At 36.3% G+C, this 22,621-nt stretch overlaps 1 protein-coding gene across 1 annotated transcript in view; it reads left to right on the forward strand.

Moving 5' to 3' along the window:
• dock1 (dedicator of cytokinesis 1) overlaps positions 1 to 22,621 on the forward strand; it is a 533,069-nt gene that overhangs the window by 507,874 nt on the left and 2,574 nt on the right. Inside the window, exons 47-51 of the mRNA XM_061931733.1 lie at positions 1,037 to 1,174; positions 5,704 to 5,846; positions 5,934 to 6,132; positions 14,270 to 14,453; positions 18,366 to 18,517. Coding sequence (XP_061787717.1) covers positions 1,037 to 1,174; positions 5,704 to 5,846; positions 5,934 to 6,132; positions 14,270 to 14,453; positions 18,366 to 18,517 — 816 coding nt within the window. The remainder of the gene's footprint in view (positions 1 to 1,036; positions 1,175 to 5,703; positions 5,847 to 5,933; positions 6,133 to 14,269; positions 14,454 to 18,365; positions 18,518 to 22,621) is intronic.

The raw sequence follows: 22,621 nt of genomic DNA on the forward strand, positions 1-22,621 counted from the left end.
GCTCTACATAAAACAAGAATGGGAAAGAATTCGACTTTCAAAGCTTAAACAATTAGTTTCCTCAGTTCCCAATCGTTTACTGAGTGTTGTTAAAAGAAAAGGTGATGTAACACAGTGGTGAACATGCCCTTTCCCTACTACTTTGTCACGTGTTGCAGCAAATTATTATTTGCAAAAAAAAAAAAAAAAGTTTATGAGTTTGAACATCAAATATGTTGTCTTTGTAGCATATTCAAATGAATATGGGTTGAAAAGGATTTGCAAATCATTGTATTCCGTTTATATTTACATCTAACACAATTTCCCAACTCATATGGAAACGGGGTTTGTATATTAGTATCGAGCCTGCGCATGTTTAGGAAAGTGGAACTTTACTTTACTTACTTTGGAGCCTTTTTTTGAGTCGGCATTGAATATTGCAACATTGCTTAGAGGTAGTTTGGCTGAGTCCGCTCTCAGTGCTGCTGGAGTGATCAGCAAGTGGTGAAGAGTGTGACATCAGGCGCAACCCAGGTACCGTAACATAGCACCGTTTAATTTTACGTGAATCGGCGCGTGACCAGTATTAGGTCGGTGCCAAAAAAAGTACCAGATTCAGTACCCATCCCTAATCAGAATGGGATACGTAGTGGTGGTCTACAACCATGTATTCTTGTTTATAAAAGGCACAAGCTGCTTTGTTTGTTTGCTGCTTTTTAACAGCAAGACTCTACAGGATTTTTATTTTTCATAGTTACCATGGGAAACAAACAAACAAACAAACAGGCAGCACACGCGACTCTTGTGGGGACAATTAGTCCGTCCAAAGATGGCAAACAGCCAGCGGGACGAGGGATTCTTCTCTTCTGATTTCTGCCCGCCTTGTGGAAGAGAATCTCTCCAGCGCCAGGCAGTCCCCCCACGGGGACGACGCGCAGGCTTTTTTTTTAGCAAAGTTAGCCTGTAATGACTTGTTTGCAGCATCGCTCACCGCCTTTTTGAGTCTGCATGTCTCGGACAAATGTTTTCCCTCACACTTGTCTTCCACCCGCTCCAGATCCCGCACCTTGCCGAAGGCGTCCGCATCCACGGGGAGAAAGTCACCGAGGCCCTGAGGCCTTTCCACGACCGCTTGGAGGCCTGCTTTAAGCAACTGCGAGAGAAGGTGGAGAAACAATACGGAGTCAAGACTCTGGTAAGGCCATCTTTTTACACTATTATTAGTAATATTATTAGTATTATTCCCACACTGCAAAAACTGAAATCCAAGTAAGATGAAATATCTCAAATAAGGGTGATATTTGCTTATTTTCTGTCTGATAAGATAATTCTTCTCACTAAGCAGATTTTATGTTAGAGTGTTTTACTTGTTTTGAGTGTTTTGGTCCTAAATGATCTCAGTAAGATATTACAGCTTGTTGCTGAGATTTGATGACCTATATTGAGTAAAACATGCTTGAAACTAGAATATCAACTGTTGCAAAGCTGTGTCATCAACACTCACAAGTATAAAACTACTTTTTTTAAGTAATATTTTCTTACTTCAAGCATGGAGAAAAAAAAAAATCATGATTTTGACACAATTGTTGTCTGATAATTAAAACAGATGACAGCCAAATGGATTTTGCTGTTTTATTTTCAATGAAACAATAGAAAATACGTACTCATATAGTAGTACAGTTGGCACAGTACAGTAAACTGACAGCTAATATTTAAACATTTGAAATTTCAAACAATTTTGAACATAAATAGTTCATGCACATTCAGATAAATTCTTCAAAAGTACAATAAAAAAAAATTTGGCCGGGGGCCGGGCTGTATATATGCACAATAATTGACTGAAAGAGCACGCACTTGGCGCGATGATGTCATGTTATCCATGGAAAAATGCATTTTTAGACAATATGATTTGCCTGAGCGGCTAGGAGACCCCGAGAGTAACAAGCGGTAGCCTTGTTTTCTTTCCATTAAGAACAATAAACTAGTTTTTAGTATAAGTTTGCTGGTTTCAAGAAATGTAATGCCGAGCGCATATCATTATGTCAAGATAATGGCACTAGCATTTACTTAATTGAAGAATATTTTTCAACATATTAAGCAAAAAAGTCTCTCTTTTTTCCTACCAAGAAAAGTGCACTTGTTATTAGTGAGAATATACTTATTTTAAGATACTTTTTGGGTTCATTGAAGTTAGCTAATTTTACTTGTTTTGGAAAGTCTTGACATGCCATATTGTCTTGTTCTATTGGCAGCTAATTTTGCTTAGTTCAAATAAAATACCCCTAATTGTAGTATATTTTTTTTCTTGTTTTTCAACACTGACTTTTTGCAGTGCAGTGCTATTGTCTTTACAGAGATAATGTTTCACTGAGGTGCTTTTGAGTGCTGTGTTCCCACACTGCAAAAAGTCAGTGTTCAAAAACAAGAAAAAAATAAATACAAAAATAAGGGGTATTTTATTTGAACTAAGCAAAATTATCTGCCAATAGAACAAGAAAATTTGGCTTGTCAAGACTTTCCAAAACAAGTAAAATTAGCTAACCTCAATGAACCCAAAAATAGCTTAAAATAAGTATATTCTCACTAATAACAAGTGCATTTTTCTTGGTAGAAAAAAAAGAGAACTTTTTTTTCAATATGTTGAAAAATATTCTTAAATTAAGTAAATGCTAGTGACATTATCTCAGTGGTTCTTAACCTTGTTGGAGGTATCAAACCCCACCAGTTTCATGTGCACATTTACCGAACCCTTCTTTAGTGAAAAATTCAAGACAAAGTTATATGTTTTTTGGTAACACTTTAGTATGGGGAACATATTCTAAGTAACAAAGACTTAATTTAGAGTTATTTGGTTAGGGTTAGGGTTAGGGTTATAATAAGGCCATGCTGAATAAGGCATTAACAAGTACTTAATAATGACTAGTTAAGAGCCAATATGTTACTATTTTGCAGGTTAATAAGCAACTAATTAATGGTGAATATGTTCCCCATACTAAAGTGTTACCATGTTTTTATACTGGTGCACAAAATGATTCGTGCATGAACATCACCTTGTTCAAAGAACAAAACCAACACAGTGCATAAACTCACAACAAACTACACACCTGCGAATCAGTCTGACTTCTGCTGTTGTCGTATCCGTAATACGCCGATAGGGAGAAGTTTTTATTCACACGATGAGTCGGGTGTGTCTTGACTTCCGCCAAACCCCTGAGGCCGACTCACCGAACCCCTAGGGTTCCATCGAACCCAGGTTAAGAACCACTGCATGTTTTACTCAATATAGGTCATAACATCTCAGCAACAAGCTGTAATATCTTACTGAGATCATTTAGGACCAAAACCCTTAAAACAAGTAAAACACTCTAACATAAAATCTGCTTAGTGAGAAGAATTATCTTATCAGACAGAAAATAAGCAAATATCACCCTTATTTGAGATATTTCATCTTACTTAGATTTCAGTTTTTGCAGTGTATCTTTCTAATTGTTTACATATTTTGATTTTTTTTTTTTCCAAATATTTTTCCACTGCCTTTTTTTCCCCCCAAATGATTTATTTCCAGCTGCTAACGTGCTTATGTAAAGTCGCTGACAGTCAGCGCTGACTAAATTTAGACTCTTCAAAGCGTCTCTTCATGTTCTCCAGGGTGGCGTGTATAAATAGATAAAATAATGAATAAAAATGTGCTTTTCCTTTTTTTGAAGGTGACTGAATCAAACTGCAAACCTTATAAGAAGGCTTTGATGTAAATTTGTAAATAAAAACATACTAAATACTGAAGAGAAAAGTGATGTAATAATTTGTAATAATTTTTTAAAAGATTTTCTAGTAGTGATGGGTTGATGAGGCGTCATGAAGCGTTTCGACACATTGCAAAACTGTATTGATACTGTGTCACTAAATACTGACATCTGCTGGACATTAAAAATCCCTACAGGCAACCTATGGACCGACTCAACTGACACTGATTTTATGCCCTAGTACAGGGGTCACCAACCTTTTTGAAACCAAAAACTACTTCTTGGGTACTGATTAATGCGAAGGGCTACCAGTTTGATACACACTTAAATAAATAAATATATTGTCATTTGTAAGTTACACGTAAGTGTGATTTAAACAAGAATAGCTAAATAAATAAATGTATATATATAAAAAAATGGGTATTTCTGTCTGTCATTCCGTCGTGTATTTTTTTTTCCTTTTACGGAAGGTTTTTTGTAGAGAATAAATGATGAAACAAAACACTTAATTGAACGGTTTAAAAGAGGAGAAAACACAAAAAAAATTAAAATAAAATTTTGAAACGTAGTTTATCTTCAATTTCGACTCTTTAAAATTCAAAATTCAACCGACAAAAAGAAGAGAAAAACTAGCTAATTTGAATCTTTTTGAAAAAATAAAAAAAAGAATTTATGGAACATCATTAGTAATTTTTCTTGATTAAGATAAATTTTAGAATTGTGATGACATGTTTTAAATTGGTTAAAATCCAATCTGCACTTTGTTAGAATATTTAACAAATTGGACCAAGCTATATTTCTAACAAAGACAAATCAGTATTTGTTCTAGATTTTCCAGAAGAAAAATTTTAAAAGAAATTCAAAATACTTTGAAATGAGATTTAAATTTGATTCTACAGATTTTCTAGATTTGCCAGAATAATTTTTTTGAATTTTAATCATAGTAAGTTTGAAGAAATATTTCACAAATATTCTTCGTTGAAAAACCAGAGGCTAAAATATTTATTATTCTTTACAATAAAAAAATAAATAAATTTACTTGAACATTGATTTAAATTGTCAGGAAAGAAGAGGAAGAAATTTAAAAGGTGAAAAGGTATATTTTTAATCATTTTTAAGGTTGTATTTTTTCTCTAAAATTGTATTTCTAAAAGTAATAAGAAGCAAAGTAAAAAATAAATGAATTTATTTAAACAAGTGAAGACCCATCCATCCATCCATTTTCTACCGCTTATTCCAAGTGAAGACCAAGTCTTTAAAATATTTTCTCGGATTTTCAAATTCTATTTGAGTTTTGTCTCTTTTAGAATTAAAAATGTCGAGCAAAGTGAGACCAGCTTGCTAGTAAATAAATACAATTTAAAAAATAGAGGCAGCTCACTGGTAAGTGCTGCTCTTTGAGCTATTTTTAGAACAGGCCAGTGGGCGACTCATCTGGTCTTTACGGGCTACCTGGTGACCGCGGGCACCGCGTTGGTGACCCCTGCCCTAGTATATACAATAATATAAACCAAGTCATTGTATTTCATTTAGGATTATTTCATATCTTCATTTAAATAAAAATATATTTTTATCTTTTTTAGATACAGTCAATAAATAATGTGAACATGTATCATAACATGGAAATCTAAGAGAACGTGTTGTGGATGATTGTGGACTGGGAATTTTTTTAATTTATTTTTTTACACATTTTTATTAAAAAAAAAAAAAAAGTTTTTCCGACGTATTACATTTTAGACGATTTCTCTTAGTTATTATTTCTCCGGCTGTAGAAAAGACACGCTCACAGGGCACAGAGGAGGCGCCAGTGCGACACAGTTCGCGTATCGGTCACGTGACCAAAACAGCTCATGATCGGTCACGTGACTTTCTAAAAGCGGTACGCGCACCGACACAGGGTTTTGCTCTATGAGCTCGATGCATCGGTGTTGCCGGACCCATCACTACTTTCTAGCATTTTTTGGGTGTTTTTTTTTCACAGCCACCAGCAGATGAACGTCGAGGGTCTCGGCCACACTCCATGGTGCGCTCCTTCACCATGCCCTCCTCTCAGAGGCCGCTCTCTGTGGCGTCGGTCACCTCCGCCTCTTCAGACAACTCCCCCTCCAGGCCCGGCTCAGACGGGTAACACCCGCTGTCATTATTGGGGCAGCTAACATTTCCATAATTCCCATTAAAAGAGTGGCATCTCTGACTGGTTTCTGTCCTCAGCTTCGCCCTGGAGCCCCTCCTGCCAAAGAAGCTGCACACCAAGTCTCAGGACAAGCTGGACCGCGACGAGCCCGAGCGGGAGCGGCGGGACAAGAAGAAGGAGAAGAGGAACAGCAAACACCAGGAGATCTTCGACAAGGAGATGAAGACCACCGAGATCCATCTGCAGCCTGCTGAGGCCGTCATACTCTCAGAGACGGTACTTTTCACGTCTTCTTTTCATCTCTCCGTTTGTCTTCATGTTCCCAATTTGGCTTCAGTCCCCCATAATACATCTGGTCTCCAAAAACATCATTTAATGCCACTTAATCTGGTGTCTAAAACATAATGTAAACCCCACAAATGTTTTTGTCCCCCCAAAAATAGAATCTTCCCACCCAAAAATCATCTAGGCCCCCCAACATCATTATCTATCCCCCCCAAAAATGTCATCAAGGCCCCGAAGAACACAATCTAGTCCTCCAAAAACCATTAAACCCCCAAAAATCAAAAATATAATCTAGTCCTGCAAAAAAAATAAAAATCATCTAGCCCCCCCAAAATTATTATCTATCCTCCCAAAAAATGTCATCAGGGCCCCAAAAAACATAATCTAGTCCTCCAAAAACCATAAGTCCCCCAAAATGTGTCGTCTTTCTCTGAAAAAACATCACCTGTTCCCCCAAAACCATAGTCTAGTCTGCTAAAACATCTAATCCCCCCCAAAAACATCATATAGTCCACCAAAAACATCTGGTGCCCCAAAAACTTCATTTAGTCTTTGAAACATAACCTAGTCCCCATCAAAAATATAATCTAGTCCTGCAAAAAAAAAAAAAAAGTTATCGAGGCCCCCCAAAATCATTATCTATCCCCCCAAAAAATGTCATCAGGGCCCCAAAAACCATTAGTCCCCCAAAATGTGTCGTTTTTCTCCGAAAAAACATCACCTGTTCCCCCAAAACCATAGTCTAGTCTGCTAAAACATCTAATCCCCCCCAAAAAACATCATATAGTCCATCAAAAACATCTGGTCCCCCAAAAACTTCATTTAGTCTTTAAAACATAACCTAGTCCCCATCAAAAATATAATCTAGTCCTGCAAAAAAAAAAAAAACGTTATCGAGGCCCCCCAAAATCATTATCTATCCCCCAAAAAAATGTCATCAGGGCCCCAAAAAACACAATCTAGTCCTCCAAAAACCATTAGTCCCCCAAAATGTGTCGTTTTTCTCGGAAAAAACATCACCTGTTCCCCCAAAACCATAGTCTAGTCTGCTAAAACATCTAATCCTCCCCCAAAAAACATCATATAGTCCATCAAAAACATCTGGTCCCCCAAAAACTTCATTTAGTCTTTAAAACATAACCTAGTCCCCAACAAAAATATAATCTAGTCCTGCAAAAAAAAAAAAATTCATCGAGGCCCCCCAAAATTATTATCTATCCCCCCAAAAAATGTCATCAAGGCCCCGAAGAACATAATCTAGTCCTCCAAAAACCATTAGTCCCCCAAAATGTGTCGTCTTTCTCCGAAAAAACATCACCTGTTCCCCCAAAACCATAGTCTAGTTTGCTAAAACATCTAATCCCCCCAAAAAACATCATATAGTCCACCAAAAACATCTGGTGCCCCCAAAACTTAATTTAGTCTTTGAAACATAACCTAGTCCCCATCAAAAATATAATCTAGTCCTGCAAAAAAATAATAATAATCGAGGCCCCCCAAAATCATTATCTATCACCCCAAAAAAGTCCATCAAGGCCCCGAAAAACATAATCTAGTCCCCCAAAATGTCTCGTCTTTCTCCAAAAAAACATCACCTGTTCCCCCAAAACCATAGTCTAGTCTGCTAAAACATCTAATCCCCCCCAAAAAACATCATATAGTCCACCAAAAACTTCATTTAGTCGTTAAAACATAACCTAGTCCCCATCAAAAATATAATCTAGTCCTGCAAAAAAAACAAAAAAAAATAATCGAGGCCCCCCAAAATCATTATCTATCCCCCCCAAAAATGTCATCAAGGCCCTGAAAAACCTAATATAGTCCTCAAAAACCATTAGTCCCCCAAAATGTGTCGTCTTTCTCTGAAAAAACATCACCTGTTCCCCCAAAACCATAGTCTAGTCTGCTAAAACATCTAAACCCCCCCCAAAAAACATCATATAGTCCACCAAAAACTTCCTTTAGTCTTTAAAACATAACCTAGTCCCCATCAAAAATATAATCTAGTCCTGCAAAAAAAAAAAAAAATCATCGAGGCCCCCCAAAATCATTATCTATCCCCCGAAAAAATGTCATCAAGGCCCCGAAAAACCTAACATAGTCCTCCAAAAACCATTAGTCCCCCAAAATGTGTCGTCTTTCTCCGAAAAAACATCACCTGTTCCCCCAAAACCATAGTCTAGTCTGCTAAAACATCTAATCCCCCCCCCAAAAAACATCATATAGTCCACCAAAAACATCTGGTGCCCCAAAAACTTAATTTAGTCTTTGAAACATAACCTCGTCCCCATCAAAAATATAATCTCGTCCTGCAAAAAAAAAAAAAAAAATCATCGAGGCCCCCCAAAATTATTATCCATCCCCCAAAAAATATCATTAAGGCCCCGAAAAACATAATCTAGTCCTCCAAAAACCATTAGTCCCCCAAAATGTGTCGTCTTTCTCCGAAATAACCTGTTCCCCAAAAACCATAGTCTAGTCTGCTAAAACATCTAATCCCCCCAAAAAAACATCATATAGTCCACCAAAAACATCTGGTGCCCCAAAAACGTAATTTAGTCTTTGAAACATAACCTAGTCCCCATCAAAAATATAATCTAGTCCTGCAAAAAAAACAACAACAAAAAAAATCATCGAGGCCCCCCAAAATTATTATCTATCCTCCCAAAAAATGTCATCAAGGCCCCGAAAAACATAATATAGTCCTCCAAATACCATTAGTCCCCCAAAATATGTCGTCTTTCTCCGAAAAAACATCACCTGTTCCCCCAAAACCATAGTCTAGTCTGCTAAAACATTTAATCCCCCCCCCCCAAAAAAAACATCATATAGTCCACCAAAAACTTCATTTAGTCTTTAAAACATAACCTAGTCCCCATCAAAAATATAATCTAGTCCTGCAAAAAAAAAAAAAAAAATCATCTAGACCCCCAAAATCAATATCTATCCCCCCAAAAAATGTCATCAAGGCCCCGAAAAACCTAATATAGTCATCCAAAAACCATTAGTCCCCCAAAATATGTCGTCTTTCTCTGAAAAAACATCACCTGTTCCATCCAAAATCATAGTCTAGTCTGCTAAAACATCTAATCCCCCCCCAAAAAACATCATATAGTCCACCAAAAACATCTGGTACCCCAAAAACTTAATTTAGTCTTTGAAACATAACCTAGTCCCCATCAAAAATATAATCTAGTCCTGCAAAAAAAAAAAAAAAAAAAATCATCGAGGCCCCCCAAAATTATTATCTATCCCCCCAAAAAATGTCATCAAGGCCCCGAAAAACATAATCTAGTCCTCCAAAAACCATTAGTCCCCCAAAATGTGTCGTCTTTCTCCAAAAAACATCACCTGTTCCCCCAAAACCATAGTCTAGTCTGCTAAAACATCTAATCCCCCCAAAAAACATCATATAGTCCATCAAAAACTTCATTTAGTCTTTAAAACATAACCTAGTCCCCATCAAAAATATAATCTAGTCCTGCAAAAAAAAAAAAAAAAATCATCGAGGCCCCCCAAAATTATTATCTATCCCCCAAAAAATATAATTAAGGCCCCAAAAAACATAATCTAGTCCTCCAAAAACCATTAGTCCCCCAAAATGTGCCGTCCTTCTCCGAAAAAACATCACCTGTTCCCCCAAAACCACAGTCTAGTCTGCTAAAACATCTAATCCCCCCAAAAAAACATCATATAGTCCACCAAAAACATCTGGTCCCCCAAAAACTTAATTTAGTCTTTGAAACATAACCTAGTCCCCATCAAAAATATAATCTAGTCCTGCAAAAAAAAAAATAAACTCATCAAAGCCCCCCAAAATTATTATCTATCCACCAAAAAATTGTCATCAAGGCCCCAAAAAACACAATCTAGTCCTCCAAAAACCATTAGTCCCCCAAAATATGTCGTTTTTCTCCGAAAAAACAACACCTGTTCCCCCAAAACCATAGTCTAGTCTGCTAAAACATCTAATCCCCCCCCAAAAAAATCATATAGTCCACCAAAAACTTCATTTAGTCTTTAAAACATAACCTAGTCCCCATCAAAAATATAATCTAGTACTGCAAAAAAAATAAAAAATTATCGAGGCCCCCCAAAGTCATTATCCCCCCCAAAAATGTCATCAAGGCCCCAAAAAACATAATCTAGTCCTCCAAAAACCATTAGTCCCCCAAAATGTGTCGTCTTTCTCCAAAAAAACATCACCTGTTCCCCCAAAACCATAGTCTAGTCTGCTAAAACATCTAATCCCCCCCCCAAAAAACATCATATAGTCCACCAAAAACTTCATTTAGTCTTTAAAACATTACCTAGTCCCCATCAAAAATATAATCTAGTCCTGCAAAAAAAATAAAAAATCATCGAGGCCCCCCAAAATCATTATCTATCCCCCCCAAAAAATGTCATCAAGGGCCCGAAAAACATAATATAGTCCTCCAAAAACCATTAGTCCCCCAAAATATGTCGTCTTTCTCCGAAAAAACATCACCTGTTCCATCCAAAATCATAGTCTAGTCTGCTAAAACATCTAATCCCCCCCCAAAAAACATCATATAGTCCACCAAAAACATCTGGTCCCCCAAAAACTTCATTTAGTCTTTAAAACATAACCTAGTCCACATCAAAAATATAATCTAGTCCTGCAAAAAACTACATTCAGTTCTCAAAAAAACATAAATGTGTCCCCCCAAATATATAATACATCCTCCGTAAAACATTCTAATACCCCTAAAACATTATCTAGTCTGCCAAAAGAACATCCATTGCCCCCAAAAACGCCATCCAGCCTCCCGAAAACATGCCGTATTTTTCAGACTATAAAGCGCACATAAAATCCTTTAATTTTCTCAAAAATGTACAGTGCGCCTTATAACCCGGTACGCCTAATGTACAGAATAATTCTGTTTGTGGTTACCGACCTCGAAGCAATTTTATTTGGTACATGGTGTAATGATAAGTGTGACCAGTAGATGGCAGTCACACATAAGAGATACGTGTAGACTGCAATATGACGCCAGTAAACAACACCAACATTTCCATTGAAAATAAAGAACGATACACACGGCACTCAAAAATCTGTCAAAATGTTTTAGTATGACTTTGAAGCCGCACCGCTTGATGGATTGTCGGCTCGTTACGGCTACCATAGTCAGAGATACAAGTATTACTATGGTGTGTGTACAAGGACCGCAAAATGGCATCCATTCGCAGACACATTATCTGGCGTTTTGTTTCGCAATATTATGCAAAAACAACTTTTCTTACCTTCTGGTACCTGCTGATGTGTATTTAAGATCTGCATAAGTCCTGAAAATTTGCGCACGTCTGCCACTGTAGTTCGTGCCGATGTTGTAGTCGATAAGCTTCTTCTTTTTCTCTATCTTCTTGTTATGGGACATTCATCCTCCGCTGTTGCCATTTCTAATATAAAGTAGCGTAAAGTCCTAACTTATATCTCGCTATGGAAACGCTAAAACATACCGGTGTAGTGAGTTTATATTATTCACCCAAGGAACTTTAGTTTTTAGAGAGTTCCGGTCGCACGGTTTTTCACGGGACACATTTACGACGTTGTTGTTGCACTAGTGAGCCACGGATGAGGAGATGCTGCTCCGTTACTGATTGAAGTAAAGTCTGAATGTCATTAAAACAATTAGCTCCATCTTTTGACACTTCTTCCACTCCCGTCCTTGCACGCTACACCGCTACAACAAAGAGAAGAAGCTGTCGAAGGTGAGCCACGTAAATAAGACCGCCCACAAAATGGCACATCCTGAAGCGACTGTCAGAAAGCGGCTTGAAGATGATCTATAAAACATCATCTATGCAACATTTTGACCACAGAACCACCATTACATGTTATGTAGACCACAAGGAAGTGTTTTACATTTAGAAAAAAGAAAATCATAATATGACCTCTTTAATGCGCTTTTTGTATGAAGAAAGACCTGAAAAGATCCGCTCATTGGCAGTGCGCCTTATAATCCGGTGCACCCTATGGTCCAGAAAATACGGTAATCTTGTCACCCCCCACAAAAACAAATTTGTCCTCTCAAAAATATATTGTAGCCGCCCCCAAAAACGCGATAAAGTGCCCCCCAAAACTTCATCGAGTCATCCAAAAACGTCATTTCCTCACCCAAAAAATTGTATCTGGTCTCTAAAAACATAACCTAGTCACCCTTCCAAAAAAACATTTTGTCCCCCTAAAAATGTCATTTAGCCCACCAAATAACATTTTAACACCCTCCCTCAAAAATATAATTTAGTCTGCCAAAAACAAATCTCCCCAGAAACATCATCTACCGTATTTTTCGGACTATAAGTCGCAGTTTTTTTCATAGTTTGGCCGGGCTCCAGTGCGATTTATATATGTTTTTTTCCTTCTTTATTATGCATTTTCGGCAGGTGCGACTTATACTCTGGTGCGACTTATACTCCGAAAAATACGGTAATCTGAAAAAAAGCACTAAACTAATGGGTTAATTTATTACGGAGTATAACTACTGTTGCGTTTTGGACCAGTTGTTCCTCCCAGGGAATTCAAGTCACAATTCGCTCCCAAGTTCTTTCCGACACTTAAAGCTGAGTTGAAAAACCACCAGAGACAGAATAGGTATTTTGTTGTATATTCTCAAAGCTTTGCCAATATACATTGATTGAGACCAGTCTAACCCTAGAACATTCTATTGCGCCTCCCAAAATGGTCTGTCTTCCCAATCCCACCACCCTCTCTCTCGTCCCATCTCTGTAGACAAAACAAATGCTAGTCAAAACACATTCCAAAGAACTCAAGGGCAACACACACAGTATACTTGCTGACAGAGCATCAAGAGAAGAAATGGAAAACACGAGCAGTTTTCAAATATGACTATGAAATGGAAGAAGTACAACTTAAATTCGGATATATGTAAATATCTGCCTCCGACACTACTTTCCAACCTAAATTCATACAAATGTAACTAACAATACATTATTAACATTGACAACATTATTATTACAGATTCATACAGAAGGAAAGCAGATATTTGAGTCTTTTCATTTTAAGAAAAAAATATATATATTATGATATAATGTTTGTTTTTATTCATTGAATAAAAATATATGCAATTGTTTGCAGTGCATGTGTTTTTTCTGTCGAAACGGAAAGAAGGAATACATTTAGTAAGATAAGATGAAGTACTTTATCGACACATATTATTTTCACAAGCCACATAAAATGATGTGGCGGACCAGATGTGGCCCCTGGGGCTTGAGTTTGATACATGCTATCCAGGGGCCTCAAAAACATCTAGCCCCCCCCAAAAAAAACATTTAATCCCCCCAAAAATAGTTCTTTCAAAACCCCTCGTAGCCTAAAAATGTCATCTTGGCCTCCAAAAACATGCAATTAGTCCCCCAAAAACTTAATCTAGTCTGCCAAAACAAAAACATTTAATCCCCCCCAAAAAAAGTTCCTTCAAAAACCCTCTAGTGCCTAAAAATGTCATCTTGGCCTCCAAAAACATCATATTAGTCCCTCAGAAACATCATCTAGTCTGCCCAAAAAATTCATCTGGTTCTCCAAAAACACAATCTAGAGCTCTAACCCGTAAAAATATCTAGTTCAGTGATTCTCTGGCTCTATCTCTATCTAGTTAAAGTACAGTGTTGTATTTTCCTATATTCAAACCCAGTGTGACTGTTCAAACTGTGTGTAATGTTCCAGTGACCAAAAATATCAATCAATCAATGTTTATTTACATAGCCCTAAATCACAAGTGTCTCAAAGGGCTGCACAAGCCACGACGACATCCTCGGTTCAGAGCCCACATCAGGGCAAGGAAAAACTCACAACCCAGTGGGATGTCAAATAATAAATATACTTGTTAAATAAAACCTCTGTTACGCTACTGTATTTTAATGTAGATCATTACGGTGGTACTTGGAGAGCCAAGTTCTTTCCGAGGTGGTACTCGGTGAAAAAAAGTTTAAGAACCACTGATCTATTTCCCCTCAAAAACAATTTAGTCCCCCTAAAAACTCCATCTGGTCCCCCCAAAAAATGTCATCAAGTCTGTCAAAAAAACATCCAGTCCTCCGAAAAAACATCACCAAGCCCCAAAATTGATGTATTGATTGTTCACAGATCAGCCCTCTGAGGCCTCAGAGACCCAGAAGTCAAGTCCTCAACCAGCTGGGCGTGGACCGCCGCCTCTCCGTGTCACCCGGGCCTCCTTCCTCGCCGTCCAACTCCTCTTCCTCCTCCTCGCCGGCACCCCCGCCCATCACGCCAAGGAGCAAACTGTCCTTCAGTCTGCACACGGTCTCCAGTAAGAATGAAAGAGTAATATTAGCAGTCTTCATGTGCGGTCATCTTACAGTGCATCCGGAAAGTATTCACAGCGCTTCACTTTTTCCCACATTTTGTTACGTTACAGCCTTATTCCAAAATACATTTTTGTCCTCAAAATTCTGCAGACAATACCCCATAATCAAGGTCAAGGTCAAGGTTCAACTTTATTGTCCCCGCGGGAAAATTTGTCTTGGGCACAGTGCATCATTGCTTTCTTAACATACCCAAAAACAACAGAACAAAAACACAAGCACAGACACAACCACAACCATACAACTAACATTTAAACATCAGAACATGGAGCTTGATAGACATAGGTGGCACTTTGATGTAGGCATAAAATCTACAGTATGGAGATAAAGATAAAGTACCAATGTGCATTGCACTAGAGCTCATGGATAAAGTGCTGTGTGCTAAAGTGCTTAGTTCTAAAGTGCTATGTGCTAAAAAAGTGCTAACCTATGTATTAAAATTCTATTGCACATTGTTGGTCAGCTTAATGGAGGCTGGAACAAATGATAATTTAAGGCGGTTAGATTTGCATAGTGGGACCCGGAGTCTTCTCCCTGATGGCAGGGTTCCATATTCAGGAAAGAGTGGGTGTTGTGAGTTGGAAATAATTTTCTTAGCTTTTTTCCTAACTGCCTGCTCATAGATGCTCTGTATAGGCTCATATTCTTTCCTCCCTACGATTTTCATTGCCGTTTTATGCATGCCGGCCAGTTTGCTTTTTAGCTTAACGGTTAGGTTGCCAAACCATGAGGTGATCCCGTATCTAATGATGCTCTCTACAATGGCACGGTAGAAAATCATCATGATATGGCTGCTTACGCCGTACAATCTTAATCTTCGCAAAAAATATAGCCTCTGTTGCAGTCTATTGCACAGTTTGTCAATATGTGTCTTCCAGCAGAGAAGATTATCAATATGAACCCCTAAATATTTATATGAGGACACCTGGGTGATTTCCTGATTTTTGATGACCACTGGCTCATGGTCAGTCACTTTCCTCGGATCCAAAACCATTTCCTGTGTCTTGGTCACATTTAAAATAAGATGGTTAGTGTCACACCACCTAATAAATAGGTCTATCTTGTCTTGGTACACAGAGGGGTCCGTATCCTTGTGTAGAAGGCTTAGGAGCACAGTATCGTCCGCAAATTTCACCATATGACAATGACAATGTGAAATCACATGCACATAACTATTCATAACATTTGCTCAATACTTTGTTGTGCCAAACTTGTGGCCTTGTATTCAAAAAGACTTGAGGCTGTAATTGATGTCAAAGGTGCTGTAAATCAGGGGTCCTGAAATTTTTTGACTCGGGGGGCCCGGCGCGAGTGCAATGATGTCACGTTGTCGATGGGAAAATGCATTTTTAGACAATATGATTTGCCTGAGCGGCGAGGAGACACCGAGAGTAACAAGCGGTAGAAAATGGATTAGAAAGGACAGATTTAAAAACATATATATATATATATTTTTTTTTTTTTTTTTTTTTTAAACTTCAGACTTAGACTTAGTCAACTTAGACAAACTTTATTGATCCACAAGGGAAATTGTTCCACACAGTAGCTCAGTTACAAAGGATGGTGTCAGGAGTTGTAGGTGCCGAACCCCAAGATGCAGAGAAGGCGGAAGGCATTGTGCGAGAAAACATGATTTAATTAAACACTAAGGCAAAACAACAAACAAAAGGGTAACAACAAAAGGCGCGCACAAGGCGGAGAACAAACTTGGTTATGAACTAAAATAGCACAGAGGCTAACTTTGGACAAGAAACAAAAACACTTACTGTGACACGAAGGAACTAGGACATGAGCAGAGTGAAACAAAAGTAGACAGAGCTACAACGACAAGTGTTAAGACAGGTAGTAATGACAATGACAATAATCCAGCACTGACTGGAGGGGAAGGCAGGTTTAAATAGCAGCTGGCTGATTGACACCAGGTGTGGCCAGGTGCCAATCAGCCACAGCTGAGGGGAAGCAGCACTCAGGGAGACAATCAGGAAATTAAGACAAAATAAAAGCGCTGACAGACAACTAAGACAAACGCAGAGGAAAAACTAAAACACAGTCAAACTGTCAGGGACAAGCCTGACAGATGGAAAGTGTAAGGATGGAAAGGATAATGCAGGTATAAAGTAGTATATATATATATATATATATATATATATATATATATATATATATATATATATAAAATATAACATATGTAATATTTACATATTATATATACAGTATATAATATATACTGATATATTATATTTTTATATGATATCTACAATATATAACAAATCCCAATTACCAAGTACAATATTACAGTATATGTAACAGCTGCAGAGAGAGTAGACTTCCCGCAGGGCGGATTTTTGGACGCTGGCGGGCCGTAGTTTGGGGACCCCTGCTGTAAATACTAATGAAATGTTATTTTTAGTTGTAATAAAGTAGCAAAATTTAAAAATAAAAATAAAAACTAGAGATGTCCGATAATGGCTTTTTTGCCGATATTCCGATATTGTCCAACTCTTAATTACCGATTCCGATATCAACCGATATCGATATATACAGTCGTGGAATTAACACATTATTATGCCTAATTTTGTTGTGATGCCCCGCTGGATGCATTAAACAATGTAACAAGGTTTTCCAAAATAAATCAACTCAAGTTATGGAAAAAAAAAATGCCAACATGGCACTGCCATATTTATTATTGAAGTCACAAAGTGCATTATTTTTTTTTAACACGCCTCAAAACATCAGCTTGGAATTTGGGACATGCTCTCCCTTGTTCTGTTGTGTTTATATTGTGTCACGGTGCGGATGTTCTCCCGAAATGTGTTTGTCATTCTTGTTTAGCGTGGGTTCACAGTGTGGTGCATATTTGTAACAGTGTTAAAGTTGTTTATACGGCGACCCTCAAGTGTGACCTGTATGGCTGTTGACCAAGTATGCATTGCATTCAATTGTGTGTGTGAAAAGCCGTAGATATTATGTGCCTTTAAGGTTTATTGGCGCTCTGTACTTCTCCCTACGTCTGTGTACACAGTGGCGTTTTAAAAAGTCATAAATTTTACTTTTTTGTAAACCGATACTAAAGAAAGATGGGGGAAATATTTTTTTTGTATAATTTTTTTTTTTTTTTTTTTTTTAAGACATCTATCTCGTGCGAAAAATAGAACGTTTTTATAAAGAAAAAAAAATTATAATTTTTTGTTTTGTTTTTAGACATGTATCTCCTGCGCAACAGAAACTAGTTTGTGCGCACGAGAAAGTTTTTATAAAGTTCTAAAAAAAATAAAAAATACAAATTTATAATAATAATAATTTTGTCTCGTGCGCACAAGATATATGTCTAAAAAAAAAATTATAAAAAAAAAAAAAAATTCCCCCCATGTCCCTTTAGGGGCTCTGTACGATACCAATAATTTCCGATATTACATTTTAAAGCATTTATCGGCCGATAATATTGGCAGCCAGATATTATCGGACATCTCTAATAAAAACCTTTCCACATTGTCATTATGGGGAATTGTGTGTAGAATTTTGAGGACAAAAATGAATGTACTGCATTCTGGAATAAGGCTGTAACATAACAAAATGTAGAGAAATTGAAGCGCTGTGAAAACTTTCTAGATGCACTGTATACAGTGCATGTCTTTAACATCCATCCATCCATCCATTTTTTACTGCTTGTCCCTTTCAGGGTACATAGTTGTGGTAATTACGTGATTGTTTGCTTAATTACGTGTCATATTTTTACCCAAAAAAAGAATTCTGAATATGAATATTGCCAACTACAAAATAGAACACCTGTTTTAAAGCAAATGTGCAAAATGTCGCCGCCCTGCTGGTTGCTAAAAGTGTGGTCCCCCTTCTTCCAGATCTGGAGTTGAACGGGTTAGGTTGCGCTGACAAGGCGGAAATCCCTCCTCCGCTTCCCGTCAAAGGCAGCACGGCCGACTACGGCAACCTGCTGGATAATCAAGACCCGAGCGCGCCCACCACGCCTCCGCCGCCCCCGCCGCATCAACGGGTATGTTTTCCTTCTATTAGGATGAATGAATAGCAACACACTAAACTAATGTGGGGCTAAAGTACAACTCGCCACCAAGCGTCCGCCGCCGCCCGCTGTTATTTATCCTCGGACGGTCCAGCAGCGCTCTTTTCGTGATTGATGGCGTGATTACTTCAGCGCCGGCAATCCATCACCAGCACCTCGCCGCCGTTAATCAGAAGCTTGGCCCTCGCCTCGCCGCCATGTTAAGTCATCTTATCAATCCCAACGCCATAGCGTGGCTGAGGGCGATAGTCTCCTCGTTGATTGACAGCAGGAGCAGGAAGTGTTTATTTTTTAATCTGGATTCGATTTAAATAGCATGTAAACATCCCTGACAATGAGTCAAGAAACAGCCAAAGCAAGAACCCTATAGATTTGTTTTACTCGACGTCAAAGGTCAAAGTAGCTTCTTGCACAATCCCTATTTGCTATTTTCTTAAGTCAGAGCAAGCACATTATTGATTTTTGACTCATGTCAGAGGTCAACACAGTTAATTGGACCTGCTCCTGGACCAACCATAACTATTTGTTTTTTGTATATGTGTACAGCTCTGGTAATGGCTACATTCGCACCCACCTGCACAAATGTAACAATCAAAATAATTATGACTTTTTTTTTTGTTTACGAGGGCATGCATATATAATATGCATTAGTTTGACCATTTTAAATCAACGATAATAAAAAGGAGATGCTTGGAAATAGCATAAAAATGCCCCAAAAACGTGGAAAAACGCGATTCATAGCGTTACTTTTTGGTGTAACCATCATGAGCGTTCTGTTCAGGTATATTTCTTTTATATTTTGATGAATCATCATATTTATGTATTACTAAATTTAAATAGGTATGGATCAATCTTTAAGCTGTGTGTATTTGATTTCAGTTTGCTTTTGACATCTTATTTAGAATTGTAGTTTACAACCTTGTGTTGCGCTCATGATGGCGTAACCAAACTAGATTTCATTTAATGATCTTATTTTGAATATTTATTCCCTTTTTTACGTTTAGTATATTTAAATATACTGTGTTTTATGCTTTTTTCTTTTTGGAACATGTACTATACGTATAATACAATAAAGTCCCATATAAAATTATGTTTCTAGCAATACTTTGAAAGTAACACTCCAATGTCCATTAGTGGAGCTGTACACATATATATTTGCACTGTTTACGCCCAAGAACACTGTTTGTTTTGTTTAACACAAGACATTTGATGACGCTATTGATTTCTGATTTTAAACTCAAAATGGCAGAGGTGTGAGGTATCTATCCTTGGTCCAGCCCTAATTAGGCTGACGGTTGTATATGTTCCTGTTGTGTAGCAAGAACACTATTCATTTTGATAGATGGCCGAGATCATGTGACGTTACACTGCAACTTTTGGCCTTTTATGAGCCACAATTTTCATATCTATTCTTCTTTTGCCTTGGGGTGTCCAAACTTTTTCCACTGAGAGTCTCACACTCAAAAATTAAAGCATGCAGGGGGCTTTTTTTTTTTACATTTTTTAAATGTATTTATTTATTTTCAAAACCAATACAGTGTATTTATATTTTTGTACCTTTAGGGCTCCCCTTAAGTTTGTTCCCAGGGACCCAGAAGGGTTTCAGTCATAAAAATGGTAAAAAAAAAAAAAGTCTTATTATTATTATTATTATTATTATTATTATTTTTATTCAATGCTTAAATCTCTAGATTTACTTCAGGTCTATCTATAGATATAACGTTTTTGTTGTTTATTATGTTTTATTCCCTTTTTGTCAAAATCCTGTTTTTATGTCAAAACCACAAGATGTGCCAGATTTTACCCAAAAATATTTTAAAAGTGGAACATTTGATGTGAAGTAATACGTCAATAATTCATAACAAAATTGTTTTTTTATATTTTTTTATTTTTTTTAACAATGACAATTTACCAAAAAAACCGCAACATTCTTGGGCACCCAAAAGGGCCACAATCAAAATATTTTAAATAGCAGTCATAATTTATTTTGTTTTACTGTCAACGCTTATGTCTCTAGATCAACTTCAGATCTGTTTGTCTATTATAAATATATATTATTTGTTCATGTTTTTTTGTTTTTTTTTAGGCCTTTTGTCAAAGAAAACGTGTTTTTTATTTGGCAAACTCACAAAATATGCCATATTTTCCTTTAAAATGTATTTCAAACTAGAATTTTTTAATGTAATTGGAGCCTTGAATACGTCAATAATTCATAACAATATTGATTTAAAAAAAAAAATTTTGAGCAATGACCATTTACAAAAAATGCAACATTCCTTGGAGACCCAAAAGGGCCCCACTCAAAAAAAATTAAATATAAGTCAGCATTTTTTTATTTATTTTTTTACTTTCAAAGCTTATGTCTCTAGATCAACTTCAGATCTGTTTGTGTATTATAAATGTTTATTATTTTTTCATGTTTTTTTTTTGTTTGTTTTAGGCCTTTTGTCAAAGAAAACTTGTTTTTTATTTGGCAAACTCACAAAATATGCAATATTTTACTTTAAAATGTATTTCAAACTAGAATTTTTTGATGTAATTGGAGCCTTGAATACGTCAATAATTCATAAAAATATTGATTTAAATTTTTTTTGGGAGCAATGACCATTTACAAAAAACAAAACAAAAAAACACAACATTCCTTGGGGACCCAAAAATTTTAAATATAAGTCATTATTTTTTTATTTTTTTTACTATCAGCGCTTATGTCTCTAGATCAACTCCAGATCTATTTGTCTGTTACATTCTTTTTTATTATTTTTTCATGTTTTTTGTTTGTTTTAGGACTTTTGACAAAAAAAAATTGTTTTTTATATGGCAAACTCAAAAACTATGCAATAGTTTCCTTTAAAATGTATTTCAAACTGGAATTTTTTATGTAATTGGAGCCTTGAATATGTCAACATTCATAACAATATTGATTTTGATTCTTTCTTTTTTTTGAGAAATGTCCATTTACAAAAAAAAAAAAACACATTTCTTGGGGACCCAAAAGGGGGGAAAAAATTCAATATACGTCATAATTTTTTTGGTTTTACTTTCGACATTTATGTCTGAAGATTAACTTCAGATCTATTTGTCTATTATAAATGTTTATTATTTGTTCATGTTTTTTGTTTGTTTTAGGCCTTTTGTCAAAGAGAACTTGTTTTTTATTTGACAAACTCACAAAATATGCAATATTTTCCTTTAACATTGATTTCAAACTGGAATTTTTTTATGTTATTGGAGCCTTGAATACGTCAATAATTCATAACAATATTGATGTTTTTATTTTTTTTGAGCAATGACCATTTCCAAAAACAAACAAAAAAAAAAAAAAAAACACAACATTCCTTAGAGACCCAAAAGGGCCCCACTCAAAAAATGTTAAATATAAGTCATCATTTTTTTTGTTTTACTTTCAACGCTTATGTCTTTAGATCAACTTCAGATCTATTTGTCTATTATGAATGTTTATTATTTATTCATGTTTTTTTGTTTGTTTGTTTTAGACAACTTCTTCTTCTTTTTTTTTTTTGGCAAACTCACAAAATATGCCATATTTTCCTTTAAAATGTATTTCAAATTGGAATTTTTGATGCAATTGGAGCCTTGAATACGTCAATAATTCATAACAATATTGATTTAAATTCATTATTTTTTGAGCAATGAAAGAAAATCAGCCAGCTTTGTGTTATTAGAGTCAACTTTTCTTGTTATATTTCTATTTTTATGTTGTTTTTTTTCATTTTATATATACAGGTAAAAGCCAGTAAATTAGAATATTTTGAAAAACTTGATTTATTTCAGTAATTGCATTCAAAAGGTGTAACTTGTACATTATATTTATTCATTGCACACAGACTGATGCATTCAAATGTTTATTTCATTTAATTTTGATGATTTGAAGTGGCAACAAATGAAAATCCAAAATTCCGTGTGTCACAAAATTAGAATATTACTTAAGGCTAATACAAAAAAGGGATTTTTAGAAATGTTGGCCAACTGAAAAGTATGAAAATGAAAAATATGAGCATGTACAATACTCAATACTTGGTTGGAGCTCCTTTTGCCTCAATTACTGCGTTAATGCGG

The sequence above is a fragment of the Nerophis lumbriciformis genome, linkage group LG39 (assembly GCF_033978685.3).
Source record: "Nerophis lumbriciformis linkage group LG39, RoL_Nlum_v2.1, whole genome shotgun sequence".
Lineage (NCBI taxonomy): Eukaryota > Metazoa > Chordata > Actinopteri > Syngnathiformes > Syngnathidae > Nerophis > Nerophis lumbriciformis.